The sequence below is a fragment of the Euprymna scolopes genome, chromosome 36 (genome assembly GCF_053919585.1).
Source record: "Euprymna scolopes isolate OS-2025 chromosome 36, ASM5391958v1, whole genome shotgun sequence".
NCBI classification, from domain to species: domain Eukaryota; kingdom Metazoa; phylum Mollusca; class Cephalopoda; order Sepiida; family Sepiolidae; genus Euprymna; species Euprymna scolopes.
In genome coordinates, this window is record NC_136517.1 from 85,389,951 (window position 1) to 85,413,400 (window position 23,450).

At 33.2% G+C, this 23,450-nt stretch overlaps 2 protein-coding genes across 6 annotated transcripts in view; one reads left to right on the forward strand and one right to left on the reverse strand.

Moving 5' to 3' along the window:
• The window catches only part of LOC145260656 (WD repeat-containing protein 26-like), a 250,775-nt gene that overhangs the window by 152,648 nt on the left and 74,677 nt on the right, over window positions 1-23,450 (forward strand). The gene's annotated exons all lie outside the window — the stretch shown is intronic.
• On the reverse strand, window positions 18,557-20,701 carry LOC145260230 (trace amine-associated receptor 13c-like). Its single transcript, XM_080118056.1, has one exon. It carries the CDS (start codon window positions 20,199-20,201, stop codon window positions 19,026-19,028), a length of 1,176 nt encoding a protein of 391 aa, XP_079974182.1. The 5' UTR covers window positions 20,202-20,701; the 3' UTR covers window positions 18,557-19,025.

A 23,450-nucleotide genomic window follows, 5' to 3' on the forward strand; every position in this document is an offset into this window, starting at 1 on the left:
ATAGGCACAAACTTTAATAAAAACTTTTCATATCTATCTGCGTAAGTATACTTTGATAATTATGTTTCAGTTTGAAGAAATATGGTATAATAAAAATTATGGGGTGTTCGTTCGCACATGACCTCCATAGAATGGAAATATGTCACGAAGTTTAACAAGGTTCTTTAATATAGATCCACAGAATATTGTGATAAGTGTTTCAGTGTGAACAGGTATAAATTATGAGGTTTATCTATTTTATTTTTATTTTCATCATATTCTGCTTTGGTTTTGATACCCCCAAATTCGAAGCTATCTCTTTACAACCCTTCCTTTTCATAACCTATCATACTTTCATAAATCAGAGTCCATTTTCTGTAGGCTGTTTTTGAACCCAGTCAATGATGGGTACTTTTGCTAGTATGTATATATATATATATATATATATATATATATACACACACACACATACATACTATATATATATATATATATATATATATATATATATATATGTATAATTGACATTGTGCTGATATATGGGAGAAAATGAAGAAAAAAAATGAACAATATAATTCTATAAATTTATTGTTTCTATCTTTCTCTTTTTAATTTATTATTCTTGTTTGATGTTTCTAATTTTTGTGTCTTTAAATTTAAAAATTACCAGTACGAGTTATTGCCCTTGTTTTTGTTCCCGTTTCCGGGGGGGAGGTCGTTTAAAAAATAAGGCCTCCTATTATTTTTAACTCATAAACTAAAATGCTGAAGAGCTACGAAGACGGTACTGGTACTATTAGAACGAAAAACCTTTTTTTACTTCAGAATTTATTTTTCTGCATCAGCACCACCATTCCCAATGAATTTTTGCCAGTTTCTTTAGATGCGTCGGTTGTGACTGTCCGGAGCGTGCTTTGTCACTCGCATCTCTGCTGCCACTCTGCAATCGATGAACCTATCTTCTAACTGTGCTGACCTCAACTGCATTGACTTCATAAACGTTTAATAGGCGCCGGTGAATGTTGATCAGTTCAATTTTTTTTTTTTTCATAGAAGAATTCAATGATGCATCTCTGCTTCTGACGCACAGCCATGACAGTGGTTGCTTTCTTAGAGTCTCACACCATCAATATCTGCAACAGAGAGATGAAACTTTCAGGTTATGAATGTATAAACTCAGTCGTCAGAACAATGCAATTTGCAATCCCCCTATGATTCATTTGGACGTAATAAAATATAGGAGGCATTAATTTTGGAGCATCTCTTGTATTTTAGGCTTTTGGGGCATTTGAATGATAGAAATTTACTTGCCTTGGGATGAAAAAAATGAAAATTTCCTCAGTCTAGAGGGATTTCTTTTTCACTGTCCAAGAAAGCATTGTTGTATTTAGAGGTATTAGAACAGTCATATGATATATAGAGAGAAAGATATTAGAAGGATGATATTTTTTGTTCTTTTAGCAAGATCAGATAAAAACATCATATGTTGTATGTGAGGTGGGAGATATCGTTCTTATAATGGCACTCATTATAAACATATAAATTGTATGTATGTTTGTTTAGCCAGGGGATATGATATCGACATATAAACTGAGTCATGTTGTATCAGAGAGTTATCACACGGGTATATATTACAATTACAATTCATATTTACTTAAAATATAATTTTTTTATAAGAAGAATAGTATATGCTTCATACCTTTCTTTCTTCAAGAGTTCTTCTATCTTCGCTGTTGAGCTCCGTGATGAAACATGAAATGACCAACCATAACCAATTGAGACTTCTGGTCTTCCATCTTTTGTGAAACCACAAAACAACACTTTATATTTTTTTTTTTTTACATGGTGGTCACCACTTATCAAGGCCCGGAAGCCACTCAGGGATAAGGGTTATTGCAAGTACAGTACGTTAGTGTGGAGATTTGATAAAGTGTCTTACTTAAGGGGACGCTTCATTAGGAATTTGTTAACGTTGGACTTGAAGACATCCAAGTTGTAGTCAGGTGGGAAGCAGGCAGACGGAACAGAGTTCCGCAGGCGTGCAGTTCTAAGAAAGAAGCTTTGTTCATGGAATCCACGTTTTGATTTAGGCACAGATTTAGGCATGAGCTTCAATCTATGGTCCCCCCTCGCAAAACTTTCACAAGAAACACTCGTCTAGCTGTAAACACTATCAATAATTTCCCCCACTCTTTATCTGTGCCTAAACCTAAACATAGATTCCATGAACAAAGCTTCTTTCTTAGAACTGCACGCCTGTGGAATTGTCTTCCGTTTTCCTGCTTTCCGGCTGACTACAATATGGTTGTGTTCAAGTCTAAGGTAAATAAGTTCTTGATGAGCCGTTCCATATAAGTTATTAAATTTACCAAATTTTCATTACTAATGATTACTATATTGACCAACTTCTACTGTACACTCTTTAACCCTTATCCTTGAGTGGCCTCTGGGCCTTGATAATGTGGTGATGCCTTTGTAAAAAAAAAAAAAAAAAAAAAAAAGATAAAGAGTGGGGGAAATTTTTCACAGTGGATTCAGCTAGATGGGTGTTTTTCGTGAAAGATTGGCGAGGGGGGACCAGAGATTGGAGTTCAGACGAGCACCTGCCATGGAAATAGCGATAAAACAAGAATAGGCTCGCAACGTCTCTTCTGTGGGAGAGATATTTATAATATAAATTTATTTCAGTTGTCTCAAATGGTTTTCACAAGAGTCTGCATTTCGTCTACATGTTTATTTCTCACAGCCTCATTTCCTGGCTTGAAGTATGTCTATTCACTCTTGTGACTAAACTTCAACTCTCTTCGACTGACTAAACTTCTCCACCTCCTGACCTCAGTTCCGGTGACGTAACAAAATAAGACATGTCTCCTTAACATGACCTCCTCTGTCATGTACGCCTGTTCAAGGTAATTTTGTTTATATTTAACCTAGCTAATTTATGTAAACATATTCAGCTAAAACCCATTGCTACACTTTATTCTATAAACAATAAATAACTTCCAATATAAACTATTTTAAGAATATCATTGAATAGATAGATAAATAGATAGACAGATAGATCAATAATAACTAATTAACTTTTAACAATGTTAATTATTAATTAATTAATTAGCCATATGATATCAGAAGAGTTGGACAATAGTAGTATATGTTGTTGACTTAAGAAAAAAAAGCTAGAAACTTGTTTTGGACCTGAGACGCAACGGATAAAGGTGTTGATTAACCGTTCAAAGTGAGAGTCCTTATTTACTTGCTTCCACATGAGGGCAGAGTTTACCACAAACTCCTCCTTTTTGAAAAGCTAAGCTGCTTATCTATGGACATGAAAAATCTTACTGCCTAGGTTGTCCCATATCAGGGCGAGGGGGGGGGGGTTTAGACAGTAAATGCTTGCAATCAGAACTCTGAATTTGACGAAATGAAAATGTAAGTCCAGCCGAACACAAGCAGGTTAGGCTTAAGGGATCACCGGTTTTATTTTGAGAGATGTTACAATGACAATTTTTTTTTATTACACCAGACGGTCGACTTGCAAAAATAGAAAAACTGAACACAGTTTATATTTTTTTTTTTTTTTTTTTTTTTTTTTGACACGGGAGTCCCCACTTATCAAGGCCCAAAGGCCACTCGAGGATAAGGGTTAATGTGTATTAGGTGGTCAGTGAGACAACACCGCAGTGATCATTAGTGGTGGAAGTTAGGTAGAATTGGATTATTTAAGGGGATAGCTTAATAAGAGCTTGTTTACATTGGACTTGAAGATGACGATGTGGTAGTTAGCTGGAAAGCAGGCAAGTAGAACAGAGTTCTGCAGGCAAGCAGTTTATCATTCAGGGCTAGCTTCTTCGACAATGACTAAATTATCCAAAAGAAATTTCGGATATGTAGAACTTCAAACTAGCAAAATAACAAAATTCTTTTTAAGGTTATGGCTACTGAGATAAAGATGGGATCTTCAGGTTCACAGTTGGCGTTGTGTGTTATTTGCTGGATGTACGTGAATCTAGGTCGTCCATTGCTTGCGCGTCCGTGTCGTGGAGTCCATAGCAATACATCACTCACCAATTCATGCTTGCTCCTCAGACAATAACCAGCAAATCGTAGGCGTCTTTCTCTGATGGTATTACATATGGCAGGTAGGTTGCCATAAAGTTGCTGCTTCGTAGGATGATGTAGAAGTAGCTCACACAGGTGATATTATCTGAGCTATCGAAAGATTCAATATGACTCTAAATCAAACCAGAATTCCATACCACATCGACTGCCACACGAGTAACCAAGGGTCGCTACTTGGTGTGCCGGCACTGGCCACAGCTATCGACAAGTTTACTACAGCACCAAAACCTAAGCTAGAAAAATGTAGACATACCATCAAAATAGCCACCTTTAATGTACGGACTTCAACCCACATCTCAAATATCAGAACTTGTTGCTTCATCCAAAGAACACGATATCGATATTGCGTGTATTCAAGAGCACCGTCTCTTCCACAACGACATGGACATAAAGTACCATGAAATTGGTAACAGCTGGACACTAGTATCAGCGTCAGCATGGAAAAATTCGACAAATAGTACCATTAGGGGAGTAGAACTTCTGCTTAGCCCTCGAGCATTGACATCATTGAAAAGTGCTGAGAAGATAACACAAAGGATAATTCTTGCTACCTTCAGTGGTAATCCTGCTACTACTGTTATTTGTTGCTACAGCCCTACCAACGTTAGTGACAAGCAAGAGATCCTGAATTTCTACGATGAACTCTCAGCAATAGTGCGCTCAATCCCCAAACATAATTTATTGGTTATCAGGTTTTTTTTTTGGGTTTTTTTTGTTTTTTACACAGGCATCATCACTTATCAAGGCCAAGAGGCCACTCAAGGATAAGGGTTAAAGAGTGTACAGTAGACATTGGACAATATAGTAATCATTAGTAATGAAATTTTGGTAAATTTGATAACTTATATAGAATGGCTCATCAAGAACTTATTTACGTTAGACTTGAACACAACCATATTGTAGTCAGCCGGAAAGCAGGAAAACGGAAGACAATTCCACAGGCGAGCAGTTCTAAGAAAGAAGCTTTGTTCATGGAATCTACGTTTAGGTTTAGGCACAGATAAAGAGTGGGGGGAATTATTGATAGTGTGTACAGCTAGACGAGTGTTTCTTGTGAAAGTTTGGCGAGGGGGGACCATAGATTGAAGCTCAGTTGAACACCTTCCATGAAAATAACGATACATCAGAGACAAACTCGCAACATCTCTTCTGTAAGATAGAGGTTGCAAGGAAGAGAAAAGGACATCTCCTACGAGGCTACGAAGTCTATTTTGAACTCTATCAAGGCACATGAATGCGCACATAGGACAGGAAGACAACAAGCATAAGTTCTCTTTCCATGATGGAACAAATCGAAATGGAGAGTATCTATTAACTTTTCTCCTTGAAAACAACGTACAATGCATGAATACCCGTTTTCAGAAAAGACCCGGTAAGCTCTGGACTCATCAATCCCCAAATGGAGACAAGGCGCAACTGGACTATCTTTTTATGAATAAGAAGTGGATTAATAGCTGTCATAACTGAAGCTTGTAGCAATTTCTATGGTGTGTCTACTGATCATAGGATAGTAACCTCTAAGTTGAAGTTAAGTCTACAAGCGAACAAAACTAAAAAAACTATCGAGACAGCCCGATAACTGGTCAACGTTGTCACATGACAATCAGATCAAACAGAGATTCATATTCGAACTGCGAAACAGATTTGATGTTTTACAAGCACAAGAGCAGGAACCAACTGCTAATACAACCTATGAAAACTTTGTTAGAAAATTCAACAGCAGACTCTTTCATGTGTAATATATTGATGTTGGCATTCTGTAGATGTTCAGCATAAATAGAGACACCCTGATATTATTGTAGCTCTTTTGTTAAAACTGCAAAAGACATGTCAAAGCAAACAGACGGTCCTCATTAGACTCAAACCTAGGCAGTTTAACACGTTGCACATTAAATCTCGGGACTAATCCATGGAAACATATACTGAGCTGCATGTTTTAGTTGTGCATGCGAATGGTAGACGTTGCAGGTGATTGACGCCTGGCTAAAGGAAAAAGTGGGGTCGGGGCACAAAGAATTGAAAATAGATTTGGTTTGAGTCTAGCCACCCAAGAGATGTTTTTTTTTAGTCGAGAATAAAACAATTATCTTATTAAAGGGGGTTCAGACAGACAACAACCTGTTTGAATAAAATGGTGTCTGAGATTATATGCAGATGAAATCCTTTGAACGGACACTGTCTAGCCATTATCTCTAGTTGATATAGCGTCTCTATATATTATCTCTAGTTGATATAGCCATTATCTCTAGTTGATATAGTGTCTGGGTGGTCGAATGGTGACCACTGACAAAAGCCTCGAATCAAACATTTATGTTCAGGTGTAAAATGAATCCAGGAGATGGACAGGATCATTGGTTTATCTTAGGGCTGGCAGTTGGTTGGGCCGGTGTGCCTCTCTGAACAATGTGGGTCCTTAGTGCTTTTAGCTAAAGGATTGTGTTGATTGGATTTATATTCTGGGTTGGTCACACATAAATCTCATTCTGAAACTGGCACAATAAATGAGACGACCCCAGACAGTGCAATGAATGCACACATCCATGTTTGTAATTAATTCGACTTTAATCACCAACGTCTCCTTTTAGGATGATACACTGATTCCAACACTCCTCTAACAGTTCAATAAATGGACACTGTCTAGCTATTAGCTCTAGTGGGTATCTCTAGTAGTCAGCTTCTGGGTGGTCGAATGGTGACCACTGACAAAAGGCCAGAATCCAAGATTTATGATCAGAGATGAAAAGAATCCAGGAGATTAGAATGAGAGGCAAAATAATGAAATACATATCTTTAACCCCTTTGCTATCTCGCACAACTTTGATTTACGATCGGACAAAACAAGTTTGTGAACCTTTTTTTAATGTTTTTCAGGACAATTGCTGAATTTGGTCGCCCTGAGCATCAGTCATCATTTGATTTTTGTTTGACTGCATTTAAAGTTGGCATCTCAGCTCGTAATTATTACTCCTGATGAACCGCCCCCTTAAGTAAGACACTTTATCAAATCTCCAATACTAACGATTACTACGATACTATCCCATTGATTACTGTACACACAATAACCCTTATCCCCGAGTGGCTTCCAGGCCTTGATAAGTGGCGACCACCATGTAAAAAAAAAAAAAATTATTTGCAATGGACCAAAATATGAATAACACTCTTTAAGCAATTGCTTTGATTGAACAGTATTTTTCTCATCAGAAAGCAATGTTTTATCAACAGGATATTCAGATTTTTTCCCCATTGTTATGAAAATTTTCAACGGTAGTTTCGCTTATATAACTGTAGGTGCTAATAGCGAAGGGAGGACAAAGATTGGTTCACGTGACAATCGGAACTAACTCCTATATGTTTTTTTTAGTTTTGTCTTTTTTTTTTTTTTTTCAATTTTTTCAGTGGATTATTATTGAATGGACACTAAGTCTGGCAGATTATCAAAAAATAAAATGAAAAAAAACTCAACATTTAAATATTTGTAGGGGTTCTCAGTTTCTAATGCAGCGTTCTACTAAATCGATATCCATTTTGGAACCACTCAATGTTTTTAGGCAAAATTTTGCAAATTTAGCCTTATTTTTTAAAAATAGTTTGGCCTTTTTTTTTTAAATTTCGTCTTTTTCCCCCGATTATTTATATATATATATATATATATATATATATATATAAAGTTTTGTCATTCATCATTTACAAAGGTCTTGCCCGCCAAACTGCTTAAAAAAAGGTGAAAAGAAAAAAAAGGCCTGAAGACATCGACTGATTCTAAAATTGGTGATCAATTTATTAGAACGTTGCATTAGGAACTGAGCACCCCCTACAAATATTTAAATATTGACATTTTCTTCATTTTTCCTTTTATAATCTGGTAGGTTAGTGTCCATTGGATAATAATCTGCTGAAAAAAAGATGAAACTAAAAAAAAATATGGGGTGTGGGTGAGTGTTGAGTGTCACGTAAATCAATCTCTGTCCCCTCTCTGTTATTAGCCCCTCACTGTAATTTGTTGACTAATAATGTGATTGGGCTCAAATAGTGCAATTTGAAGATAAGTACTTTATAAAAATCATGAATTTTTTAAATGTTTTTTTATTAATAGACCCATCTATATGTCAAGCCTAGGACTTATTGAGCAATGTGTGAGAAATGTATTTTCTTATGTGGAAATCTATGTAAGAATGATGCTTGTCTATCGTTTTATATAAGTGTGACATATAATATATACATGCACCAAATCAAAGGGGGATAATTCATTGAAACTTGATGCATATGTAAACAAAAAAGCAAATTGTATCTGAGATGGATATATATATATATAGAGAGAGAGAGAAAGAGATGGAGAGAGAGAGAGAGAGAGAGAGAGAGAAAGAGAGAGATTTGTTTGTTTTTTTAACGATAAATACGGTTAAATAGTGGCTTCGCTCATTTTTATTTACTAAGAAAGTCGCCCATAATTTATTTGGACGTATATAACATTTTATTTATTTTTATTATTTTTAAAACAGTAATCTACGTACATGCATGTCTCGTCAGTGTAGCTTGACTGTTTCTAGGAATCGAACTCCAGACCATGTGTATCACAGTCCGGCGTGTTAAATAATAAAATATATATATATATATATATATATATATACATATATATAAGAGCAAACAGTTAATAAAACATGTTAAAAAGCACTATGAAAAAGAGTAAAAAAAAAAAACATATTTAATCTGAAAAGAAAACACTTAATAAGTGGATAGTCCTTAATCCGCGGAGTTTCGAAGAAATACTTTCCTTCTCATCAGAGGGTAGGAATTAGCAAAATGCGGGATCGGATTTTGCATACAAAAGTATTTGATGAAGCTGCAAGTAAGTCAAAGATCTTACTTGATAACAAAAAGTGAAGCAGAGGGAATATGGTGAAGAAAAAGGTAATTTCACGTGAATGGATAATCTGGTGGAAGGTAAGGTATCCAATGACGGTAAAATCCAAAAATGTAAGTCCAAGAAAGTTAATTAAATTTCCATTCGCACAAGTAAAATCCAAGGAAATCGCGTAATTGGAAGATGGTCCAAAATAATCCAAAAGGCCAAAATCCGTGGAATAATTCACAAATATGTACGAGGAGCGTGCAATAAGTAATGCCCCTGACCCACTTCCAGTTGTCTGATCTAGCTGAAATTTTGCATGTGCAATGATTTATATTTCTACAGGTTATGTGGCAAATTACAGCTCTGAACTAATTCTGGTTTCTGTTTTACAGGTGTTTGAACTAAGTCAGGTGTGAAATGGAGCCTGTTGAATGTCGAGCAGTAATCCGGTTTTTGTATTTAAAAGGACCCACACTACAAGAGACTTTTGATGAAATGAAAGAAACTTATGGTGATAATGCCCCATCATATTCAAACATGGCCGGAAGTCAAGATTAGTACAGGTTCTGTGGAACCTATCATTCATGACCATTTGCATATGCATAAGGTGTCTGCCATATGGATACCCAGGTTGCTCACACCATTCCAGAAGCGAGAACGCGTCAAGTGCTCGAGGATGAATTTGGAGATGTGCCAAGAAGATGAGACAAAGTTTTTCAAAAAACTGATTACACAGGATGAAACCTGGGTCCATCACTATGATCCAGAGATCAAAGCCCAGTCAATGCAGTGGAAGCACTTGGACAAACCACCTCCAAAGAAGGCAAGGGTGCAGCCTTCACTGGCAAGGTCATGCTCACAGTCTTCTGGGACCAGGATAGAGTAGTGACGACAGATTTGCTGACAAAGGGTACCACAATTACAGGAGCCTATTATGCTTCACTTTTGAGGAAATTAAGGGAAGCTATCAAAATCAAGAGGCAGGGCAAGATCAGCAAAGGTAACCTCCTCCTGCAGGACAACGCTCTGGTCCACAACTCACATGTCACCAGATCAGAAGCACGGGCGTGTGGTTATGAAATCCTTCCCCATCCTCCCTACTCACTGACCTTGCACCCTCTGACTTTCACCTCTTCTCAACCATGAAGTTGTTTTTGAAAGGAAAGCGTTTCTCAGATGATGCAGCCATGATTTCTGAAGTCACATCATGGTTGGAGGACCAACCTGGGGTGTTCTACAAAAACGGTCTCCAGAGCTGCATCAAACGATGGGAGAAATGCATAACTCTGGGTGGTTCCTATGCAGAGAAAGACTAATAACTGTGCCAAGTTTCGTTGCTCTACTCCTATGAGAAGTGGGTCAGTGGCATTACTTATTGCATGCCCCTCGTACAAGGAAAAGGGGGAAAATTCCGATAATAATAAAAGAAAAATAAGATATGCTTTTAACACGGCTGTAATTAACAAAATCAGTAAAGAAGAAGAGAGAGAAGAAAAAAAGATTAAATATAAATTAGAAAAGCAAATGTCAAAATGACCCAGACAGGATAACGTTAAAAGGCGCGAATAATATAGGGGAAAAAAGGAGGTCAACTGAAATGTACAGGTTATTACTTAAGAAAATGTCAGCAAGAGTTGTTAAAAGACAAAAAATGGAAAAAAATAAATAAATTAATAGATAAATAAAGACATAAATAAAAAAAAATAAATATGAAATAAATAAAAAAAAATAAATATGAAATAAAAAAAAACAATATGAAATATAAAATGAAAAAAAATACAAATCTTACCTTGAGGAGTTTGAGAATTCTATGTTAAATTTAGTTAAAAAAATTAAATTTAAGAAACAAAAATACCATTATAATCCGGCTAATGGAAAAATAAATAATTTTCCCAAAAAAGTTTTAAAAAATAAACATATATTCGTCCCTTCTGATAAGACAAAAAATTATTATAAACTTGACTATCCTACATATAAAAGACTTTTGTATAAAGAACTTAATAAATCTTATAAAATAGTCCCTCATAAGATTTAGATTCCATTAATTCTGAAGCTAAACATTTACTGACTTCTATGAATATTCATAATTTCACTGAAATAATTTCTCCGGGTACCCCTAGATTCACCCTCAAGGATCATAAACCTAACTTCTATGACAACCCCTCCATCAAATTGATCTGCCCATCGAACTCTGACTTAGGTGCTGTAAGCATGTAAGCAAAAATATCTTAGAATCATCCCTTTTATTAAAGAAAAAGTAAGTTTCCCCCTTTGGCTAAATTCAGATTCCGTAATTAATTGGTTTGTCTCCCTTAAAAATAAACACCTCCTTAACTTCATAACCTTTGACATCCAAAATTATTATCAATCAATTTCTCCGATCCTTTTAAATAAGGCTCTTATCTTTGCTAAAAGAAATTCTGACTTAACTAATTAAGAAATTAAATTAATTCTCCTAGCGAGAAAGTCCCTTATACAATTTAACAATAAGGTTTGGACTAGAAAGGACACCCCTGATAATTTTGACATCTTGATGGATCTTCTGACTCTGCAGAAGTTACTGATTTAGTGGGACTCTTCTTACTGAAAGAACTTAAATACCACTTTAAACATATCCAAGGGGGCCTTTATAGAAATGATGCCCTTTTTACTACAACAGCCAGGCCAAGAGAGTTCAACAAAACAATTAAAAAATTACATAACTTCTTTAATAACTTTCGCCTTTCTATAATTATCGAACCAAACAAAAAAACTTCAAAGTTTCTAGATGTTACACTTAATCTTAATACCGAAACTCATAGCCCCTATCATAAACCCAACCTTATGCTTTTATACGTCCATAAATCTTCTAACCACCCTAACTCAATTATAAAATCTATAGTACCATCCGTCTCTAGAAGAATTTCTGCTCTTTCTGCTGATAAAAAACTTTTAATCAAAATACTACTTTCTTCAATAATGCTTTAAGGAACTCAGGACACAAGGAAAAGATTAAATACAACTATTATGCTCCTCCTGCTGGCCGCCTTAAATCTGTAATCACACACAATATGACTCGCAAGAAACCAGTTCAAATAACAAGATCTGCCGCTATCAATAACAATGAACCAGTCTACATATATAATCCAAACCAAAATACTAATCGTAATACCTCTAACCCACCCAGTCGCATCAGGAGAAAGAAAAATATTTGGTTTAATCCTCCATGTAGCCTAAATATCAAAACTAATATACCTAAGGAATTCTTCAACATTATACAAAACTCTTTCAAATACCCACACAGATATAGTTCTATTTTCAATAAAAACTCAATAAGAATTTCTTATTCAACAATGCCTAATTTCGCACAAAGAATCTTAACATCTAATAACAAAAAATGAAATCAGCCACAAAAATCCCTTTCCCAATTAAACCCAAAACTAACTGTAATTGTAATAACAAACATCTATGCCCACTCAATAATGATTGCATCCATAAAGATGTTATATATTCATGCACAATTACTGAGCTCCCACATAATCCTCCCATAACAGACACTAATATTTCGTCTTCAAGTTATCCTTCTTCCCATCCTCCATCTAATATAGTTACTAATCCAATATACCACTCGAGCAGCCCCTCCATCTACAATCATACAACTAGCAATAATAATAATGATAATAATAATAATTTTAATGAGAATAATAATATTGCTCCTAATAGCCATCCTGACACTAACAACACTCATTATCCCCTCCAAAACAGTCGTCGTACTATCATTGTCCCACCCTTTGTTGAACACAATGAAAAAAATTCAAACTATTTAACTCATACAAATCCTCAAATTAATATTAATATCAGACCTTGAGCTTTTAATAAAGTACATACGTATATCAGCGCTACTTCAACATTAATTAAGAAAAGAATATCAAATCACATTTCTTCTTTTAACAACCATAATTCTAATAATAACCAAGGAACTTCTCTAACTGCTTTAATTAAAAAGCTTAACTCTAATAATACCCCGTTCTCAATCCAATGGACTATTATAAAAAAGTTAAGTCTTATACTCCAGGCTCTAAGTCATGTCGCCTCTGCACAACCGAAGCTATAACTATAATTACTTCCCCTCAAAGTAACAATATAATAAATTCTAAAAACGAACTGATATCTTTCTGTAAACATAAGTCCAAATTTAATTATGGTAATTTTAAAATTACATAGTTATTACTTTAGCCTTTCAGATAGATATATAAGTCTTCTTTAACTTTATCGTTTTTTCTACATACTTTCTTAATACTTTATAACTTAATAATCCTTTATTTTACTTCTTTATTTCTTCTTTGTTTGGCCGGTTTTTTATCTGCAATTTTCCGTCAGTCTTTAAATATTCCTACCTACCCACACATCTGTATCCTGTATGTATATTTACTTATATTTTACTATATGCATTTATTTACATACTTACTTGCTTTGTCCGGAATTTGCAGATACCGGCCATCCTCTCCCCTGAAAATTTTTTTTATTTTATATTTATTTTTATTCTTTATTTTTTATTTATTTTTTATGTTTTTATTTATTTATTAATTAATTTTTTTTTTTCCATTTTTTGTCTTTTAATTTGCAGATACCGGCCATCCTCTCCTCTTAAAATTTTTTTTTAATTTTTATATTTTATCATTTATTTATTTATTATTTATTTATTTATTAATTTATCTATTTATTTTTTCCATTTGGTGTCTTTTAACAACTCTTGCTGGCATTTTCTTACATAATAACCTGTACATTTCAGTTAACCTCCTTTTTTGCCCTATATTATTTGTGCCTTTTAACGTTATCCTGTCTGGGTCATTTGGACATTTGCTTTTCTAATTTATATTTAATTCTATCACCATGTTAACTTTTTTTTCTCTCTCTTCTTCTTTATTGATTTTGTTAATTACACTTTGTTCTCGGCAGTCGTGTTAAAAGCATATCTTATTTTTCTTTTATTATTATTGGAATTTTTTCCCTTTTCCTTGTACATATTTGTGAATTATTCCACGGATTTCGGCCTTTTGGATTATTTTGGACCATCTTCCAATTACGCGATTTCCTTGGATTTTACTTCTGCAAATGGAAAATTAAATTAACTTTCTTGGACTTACATTTTAGGATTTTACCGTTACTGGATTTTTTATCTTCCACCAGACTATCCATTCATGTGTAATCACCTTTTTCTTCACCATATTCCCTCTGCTTCACTTTTTTTTTTTTCAAGTAAGATCTTTGACTTACTTGTTGTTTCATCAAATACTTCTGCATGCAAAATCCGATCCCGCATTTTGCTAATTCCTACCCTCTGATGAGAAGGAAAGTATTTCTTCGAAACTCCGCGGATTAAGGACTATCCATTTATCTAGTGTTTCCTTTTCAGATTAAATATGTTTTTAACTCTTTTCAAGGTATTTTTTAACATATTTAATTAACTGTTTGCTCATATTATAAGCTCTATTTGCTATTTAGTTTTATCGAGCTTTTACAGCTGGCTGAGATTATTTTATATATTTTTAATTCTTTAATATTTATAATATACTTTAGTTTTATCATCTTGGATCATTTTTGTAAATTTAATTGTAATTTTTATTATATATATATATATATATATATTTCTGTGGAAATATACTTTATTTCTTCATAATATTTAAAGAAGCTCAGTGTAATTACAGAGCAATATAATGAATGACAAAAGTCTATATGCCAAATTTCATGATGCTGACCATCTTAAAATTCATTCCTTTAATTCAGTTGACATTTACAATTGTAGCACAAAATTAATCACTTAATTATCATATACATCAGTGAATCTATTGATAGATTGATTGGTGTTATTTCTTCTGATGAGTTAAGGACAAAATAGATTCACTGATTGATATAATAATTAAGTGAATGATTTTATGCTACAAATACTGTCAAGAATTGTAAATGTCAACTGAATTAAAAGAATAAATTGTAATATGGTACACATCATGAATTTTGGAATATAGACTTTTGTCATTCATTCATCTATATATATATCATATATATATATATCATATATATATATATATCATATATATATATATATCATATATATACCATATATATATATCATATATATATCATATATATATATATATCATATATATATATATCATATATATATCATATATATATCATATATATACCATATATATATCATATATATATCATATATCATATATATATCATATATATATATATCATATATATATATATCATATATATATCATATATATATATATATATCATATATATATCAAATATCTATCATATGTATATATCATTTATCTATCATATATATATATATATATCATTTATCTATCATATATATATCATATATCTATCATATATATATATATATCATATATCTATCATATATATATATATATCATATATCTATCATATATATATATATCATATATCTATCATATATATATCATATATCTATCATATATATATCATATATATATCATATATATATATCATGTATATATCATATATATATATATCATGTATATATCATATATATATATCATATATATATCTCGTATATATATATATCATATATACATCATATATATATATATATATACATCATATATATATGTATATCATATATCTATCATATATATATATATATCGTATACATATATATCATATATATATCATATATACATATATCATATGCATATATATCATATATACATATATATCATATATATATCTATCATATATATATATCATATATATATCTATCATATATATATCGTATATATATATATCATATATATATGATATATATATATATATATATATATCATATATATATAATATATATATATATCATATATATATCATATATATCATATACTAGCATTTCAGCCCGGCGTTGCCCGGGTGTTTGGAGGTGTATGCTGAGCAAAAAAAAAAAAAAAAGTAAATTTTGTTTTTAATTTGACCCCTATTATGACCCCTTAAAATTTATAGTTTCGGGCTCAAATCACTTTATTAAGTTAGATCCAGGTTCAAGGAACTTATATCTAAAATTTCAAGTGTCTAGACCAAAAATTGTCGGAGGAGTTTGGTAGAGTTCTTAAAGGTCAAATCGTTGAAATTTGACCCCTTAACAGCCAAATTTCTGGCTGACACCCGTCACATCGATTTTCCCAAATCTCAGTACCCGGTATTTCAAATTTCGAGTCTATAGACTAAAAATTGACAGAGTTATTGCGTAGGGAAATGTACACAGACAGACAGACACACAGACTGACAGACAGACACGTTCACTTTTATAGATATATAGATATATCATATATATATATATATATCATATATATTATATATATCGTATATATATGATATATATATCATATCATATATCATATATATTATATTTATATCATATATATTATATATATATATCATATATATCATATACATATATCATATATATATATCATGTATATATATTATATATATCATATATATATATATATCATATATATATATTATATATATGATATATATATCATATATATATATATATTATATATATATCATATATATGATATATATATCATATATATGATATATATATCATATATATATATATTATATACATATCATATATATATTATATATATCATATATATATATATTATATATATCATATATATGATATATATATATCATATATAATATATATATATATCATATATATATATATTATATATATATATCATATATATATATATATATCATATATATATATATATATATATATATATATTATATGATGCTTAATAATAGACATGAGAGGAATGTGAATGTACATACAGGATGGAACGATAAAATTGTCGCCCTAAAGAAAACAACACTACAGCTTTATTTGAAAACTTTTATTGAAAAAATCAATTCACTTGATTATGTAGTAGACCTGACAGTTATTCAATGTAGCCTTCAGCTTCAATCACTGCCTTGATACAGGCCCAAAACTGGAAGCATGCCTTTTCCACAAGCGCTGGCAGGAGCTCGGCAAATACTCACCAGATAGTCATGATCAGGCTGGCTTTTGTGATGTGGGAGGTCATATTAGTAATGTTCTCGATGCATGACCAAATGAAGTAGTCAAGCAGGTTCAGGTCGGGAAGAAGGGAGGCCAGTGAGAGAAGGGTACAAAGTCGTAGCACTCCTTCTGAAGATAAGCTTTCTCTTTGGACTTGTGGGCTGGTGCCGAGTCCTCCTTCCAACCCTGGGTCTGCCAGCGGCCACCTGATTGCACCAGAGGCTCACCACAAACTTCACATCTTGGTACACTTCAGTGTTGACTCAAGCCGACTTTTAAGATATGAGGTGGCATGATGTCCCCCTCACTTGGAACCACACCAAAGACCATAACCATGCACGGAAACTTTGTTTTCATTACCCTGGACATGCCCCTATTATTTGTGGCAATCCAGTGATGCATTTTGAGGGTGTTGGCAATGGTCCTGTGGTCATAACTTGGATCGGTAGAGAGCATGAGTTGTACAGCGGCGCATCTCCAATCTTCGCTCACATTGTGTCATTTTCAGACATGATAGAAGGCTCCTGGGATTTGTACACAACTGGCCAACAAGAAAGAAAACTGGTTTTCATCAAACGGGAATGGAATCATAGGGCGACAATTTTTTTTCGTTCGACCCTGTATATAAAACTGTGGGTTGATGAACAATTTCCTCTTCTTTGTCTTTCTGTTAATCTCACTCCTTTATTTTGTTCATCAACTTTAAAAAAAATTTTTTTGATAATTTTTTTTTTCCTTTTTTTTTTTTTATTTTTATTTTTTTTAAATTCCTAACACTTTTATTGGGGTAGGGAGCGTCGATATTATATTAGTTAAAAAAAAACAAACTATAATTGCAAAAGAAAGCTTGTAATTTCAAATATCAGATCTATAATCTAAAGTAGCATGGTTAACCAACGTTACCCGGATCCTAATTTCCGTAAATCAATGTAGATTATTAATTACAAGCAAAGAAAAAAAAAAAAAATGCTTAATATTGTAATTTGAAAATTCATTTGAGGACAAAATCAAAATAATTATGCTCCATGTGAGGTTTAACTTACAACCTCTGCCTCATACTATGATGTACTAGCTGATTGACCCACATGGGCAGGTACGAAATGATGCCATTAAATGCATAAAGTAGATTGTTTTTTTGTTTTTTTGTTTTTTTTTATTCCCCGTCTCTTTCTTTCTCTTTAGAGTTGAATGTCGGTCAGCCAAAGGCAATGTGAGAAAAGATGGAAAAAAAAAAAAACGAAAAAGAAAAGTCAAGATTCCCTTTTCTTCCCTTTTTTGAATATTTGTTATTAAATTACATGTGGTTGTAGCTGGTAAAATCCTTAAGCTTAAGGCTTTCAGCATATCTTTCAAGGTCTTTCTCTCAGGCTGTTCAACCAGTCTGTATTTATGGCTTAACCAGCCAATCATATTCTTGTGAGGAAGAACCCGGATGTACTCACTTTTATTAGCACCCCCCCCCCCACTCCTTCTCCCCAAAAAACTTCAAAATTTTTTCTGTGAAATTTAGCTTCGATATTTTCTTTTTACAATCTGGACATAATCGATTAACCTTTTTTCCAAGTATTTTTATTTACAATCCTCCTTGCAGTGATGACATTCGACGTACTGGTACTTCTGACCCTTGAGTTTGGGGATATTTCTGTTGACGAAGGTTGACTTGCAGGAAAGGGAATTTCAAATGTGTTGTATGGAACTTCTATTGGAATTTCTTCAGTATTTTCAATAACCTCTCAATTGATTCCAATGTCTTTTGCACAGAAATTTTCTTCCTTCTATGTCCAATTCTTTTGATTATTATTCCTTCTTCCCAATACGTTTTTCCAGACGTAAAGTTCTTGAAAAACACTTCGTCATCTGATTTTCTTTTCTTTAAGTTTTCATAATCTTTACATCACCCTTTCATGAATGTGTAGTTCAACTAGTATTAGTATATATTTTAGAATTTCATTAAAAAGTTTATTTTGTTAATATTTAGATGATCGAACTGTTTGCTCCGATCGCAAAACTTTTAGAATGACTCAATCTTATGCTTTTCATCTGCAATCGGGACGCATGTGTTAGATGATTCGACCATTTTTGTGGCGACCACTTCCTGATAGAACCAAGGCCAAACCGGCTTTCCTTGTTGGTCAGCAAGAATTTCTGCATTTTATGACTGTGCTGCAGAGCAGTCTGATAAACTGGTAGTACAGCAGTCCTAGATTTGAGGGAATGACCACTGTCCGACACGGTTCCTAGTCGCCGATTAATGAATCTCTCGATTTTTTTTGTCTTGAAAATACATTCATACAACTGCCCGAAGGCGGATTGAAAGTCTGACGTTTTCAAAGCGTACATCCATGGATTTAAGACGCTGTTGAAGAACGACAGATAATGCAAGGTCTTAAAGACGGTGTACGATATGTGAATATTTGTGACGTTTGTCAGGATGACTCCGATTTGGAACGGTAACCACAGAGAAAGGAACGTTCCTATTATGGAGGTTATTGTCTTTGAATATCTGGTATTCCTGCATATTGTCTTCCGGTTTGACTGCAAAGACATCTCGAGGGCTGCGATGGCCAAGGAATGGTGTCGGGCTATGCAGTAGATGTTGATATAGAAAAAGAAGATACCACAACAAGACGGTAAGAAAATTAGGGTTAGCTGGATGGTGTAGATACTTTGCGGGAAGCCCGATTCGGAGAAATGCTCGACTAAAGGGAGGCCGTTCAGCCAGTCGACAAGAAGTGGCGTCCATGAAACGATAGCAGAATAAAACCAGACTAGTCCAATAAAACAAAGCGTCTTTCGTTTCGTCATTTCGGTTTTGTATAAAAGCGGCCTTCTGACTGCCGCGTACCGATTGTATGCAATGACGAAGATGGTGATTATCGAAACCCCGCTAGCCATAGCTTGTGCGTGATTAAACAGCAGACCAAAATTTGAATCTCTGTCCATCCAGTCTTCGAAGAGAGTCAAAGTGAAGCAAAATGCCAGTAGGATATCCGTTGCTGCCAGGGATACGACAATATAGTTGGCTGCAGTTTGAAGTCGTTTGAAATAAAGCACGCAGATGACAACGATTGCGTTTCCAAGCAGGGTGAAAATTATTAGGTTTAATGTTATCAGTAAAATCCCGACCCATAAGATATCGTAATTCTCCATTGTTTTTTTTATTTTATTTTTTTTTTTTAATTTTTGCGCAAGAAATCATAAATATGTCATCGTTGAAATTATTCAGTTTTTACGTTGATGCAAAAATTTCACACCCTAATAGAATAGTTTTTGTTTTTTTTGATATTTAAAGATATCGTCAAGATTAACCATAACACTAACCCTAATTCCGGGTGGCAATATGAGAAATAAAACAGAAAAAAAATATAGAAGGGTGAAAATGATTATATGTGATATTAGTAAAATCCTGACCCATACGATTGCGTTTTTTATTTATTTATTTATTTTTTTTGCGTGCACAAACGATCACAAATTTATCGTTCAATTTGTTTGGCTTTTAGGTTGATGAAAAATAAAACGTGGCTCTATTTCAATCCCTGAAAAAAAAAAAGAAAAAAAAAAGAAATTATATTTTAAAATACCGTCAAGATATTTTATCTTCTTACAGACATGTCAATACAATTTAACCGCAACCTTGCATAAAAAAATCTAATACAGTGGTTCTCAACCTTTTCTTTATCCATGGACCCCTTTTACATATATATATTTTTTTTTTTTTGGTGAACCACTTCATAACTATTTGTCATGAATTAAAGGAATAAATTGTAAGATGGTCAACATCATGAACTTTGGAATACAGACTTTTGTCATTCATTAGCCACTCTGATGAGTTGTAGCCGACGAAATACATGTCAGTGGATAATTATATTTTAAAAACAATATATATGCCGCTCCTCCAAATTCAATTATTTACGAAAGTGCATGTTTACCTAAATGCGAGTTGGAAATAATTTTCTCTTTAATCAATTTGGCACCACCACATAGGGAGCGGTATATATATTGTTTTTAAAATATAATTATCCACTGACACGTGTTTCGTCGTCTACGACTTATCAGAGTGGCTAATGAATGACCAAAGTTCATGATGTTGACCATCTTACAATTTATTCGTTTAATTTAGTTGTCATTTACAATTCTTGACAGTATCTGTTTCGTAGCACAAAATTAATCAATTAGTGAATCTATTATGTTTTTAGGGAAGATAATAGAAGCAAAACTTCCTATTTAAAATTTCAAATATTTCAGATTTGCATTGAAATTTGATTCCCGGCCATAGAGAAATCAATTAGGCAAGATTACTTGAATGTCAATTTCTTAAGACTCCTTAAGCTTAAGCTCTAGAGTTTAGACATTTCTAGAATTAAAATCATATTATTGATTTGGATGAAAATTTGAATAAGGATTCTCTTCCTTTCTTTCTTTCTTTCTTTCTTTTTTTTCTTCAGTTTGTTCAAGCTGGGGATGGGGCATCCTACTGGATGCCAAACATTCACCTGCTAACTCAGCTATTCCAAATTAGAGATCTTTCCAAGACCCTGACCGTCCCTTTAAGTGCAATTGTTTGAATCTCTCTTGCACTTGCTTCACAGAGTATATTTGTCAGGTAGTTTTTGAAATTCTTGTTCATAAGTGCAGGTGCTCGGCTAATTATTGGAATGATCATTCGAGACATAAGGTTTAGTATGATTAGACATCAATTTTAATCTTTTTAAGCAGACACAAAAGTGATGCTGTTCTATAAATTAATTTTACTCGTCTCAGGACGGGTAATCTTCTATCTATCTATCTATCTATCTATCTATCTATTATACTTATAAAATTCAGTTGTTTTCTCGCTCTGACATTGATATTAAAAGCCTACATTTTCTATTTAAAAATTATTAAGGGGAACTGCTTAATATACTCAGTCATGGATATGCGAGCGACTACAGGAAGGTTAACTAGTTTGCATATTCTTTTAAAAAACGAGCATTAATTAATTATTTATTTTTTTTATTTATTTTTATTAGATGATTGGTTTTATTCACTATTACGTTGACTTCTATTCATGCATAGTTTCTACATTCTGCATAATTGTGTAGAATTTTTTTTTTTTTTTTTTTTTTTTTTACACAGTGGTCACCACTTATCAAGGCCCGGAAGCCACTCAGGGATAAGGGTTATTGCAAGTACATTACGTTAGTGTGGAGGTTTGATGAAGTGTTTACTTAAGGGGGCGGTTCATTAGGAATTTGTTAACGTTGGACTTGAAGACATCCAAGTTGTAGTCAGGTGGGAAGCAGGCAGACGGAACAGGCGTGCAGTTCTAAGAAAGAAGCTTTTAAGATGAAAACGTTCTAGAACACATAAATATTTCTCTCTCTCTCTCTCTCTCTATATATATATATATATATATATCGATAAAAGTGAAAGTGTTTGTCTGTCTGTCTGTGTGTGTACATTTCCCTACACAATAACTCTGTCAATTTTCAGTCTACAGACTCGAAATTTAATATACAGAGTATTGATTTGGAAAAATCTTTGTAATCGGTTTTCGGACAGAAAATTGGCTGATAAAGGGGTCAAAGTTCAACGATTTAACCTTCCAGAACTCTACCAAACTCCTCCGCCAATATTGGATCTAAACACTTGAAATTTTAGATATAGGTTTCTTGGACATGGATCTAACTTAATAACTTGATTTGAGCCCAAAACAATAAATGTTAAGGGGTCATAATAGGGGTCAAAGTTAAAAAAAATTTGACCGCTTCAGTCTCTACCAAATTACTCAGACAATTTTTGGTCTAAACATTTGAAATTTTACATAAATGGTATTCAGAGATAGGGCAAGCTTTTTAATCTGTTTGGTCGAAAATTTGAGTTACCAATTTATAAATGTATGTATGTTTGCATGTCTACCTAAAACTTTTGACAGAGGCGACAGATTTTGACAAGATCAGTATCGTTTTGAAGGTCGACCTTTCAAACAACAAATATCGAAAAATTGGCTAAAAACATTAATATCTTCACCTTCAACTGGGCACTTTTCTACAGGGGATGTTGCTTTTTTCGCCGATATTTTTAAAAGTCATCCTCTCCTTTCGATTGTTTAGCTTTAATTAAAACCTACGTCACTTCCGGTTTGGCGGTGGTCGTAACAGCAAAGGTGTCAGGTTTTTTTCCCCCGTTCTTTTCCTCCTTTGCGGTACGGATTCGAGCCTGCCTTCCTACTACCACTTTTTTTTTTTTTTGCTCAACATACACCTCCAAACACCTGGGCAATGCGGGGCACCCATGCTAGTATATATATATATATATATATATATATATATATATATATATACTAGTATGGAAAGTTGTTTAAAGTAGTTTATTATTACATGAAATTTATATATATATATATATATATGTGTGTGTGAA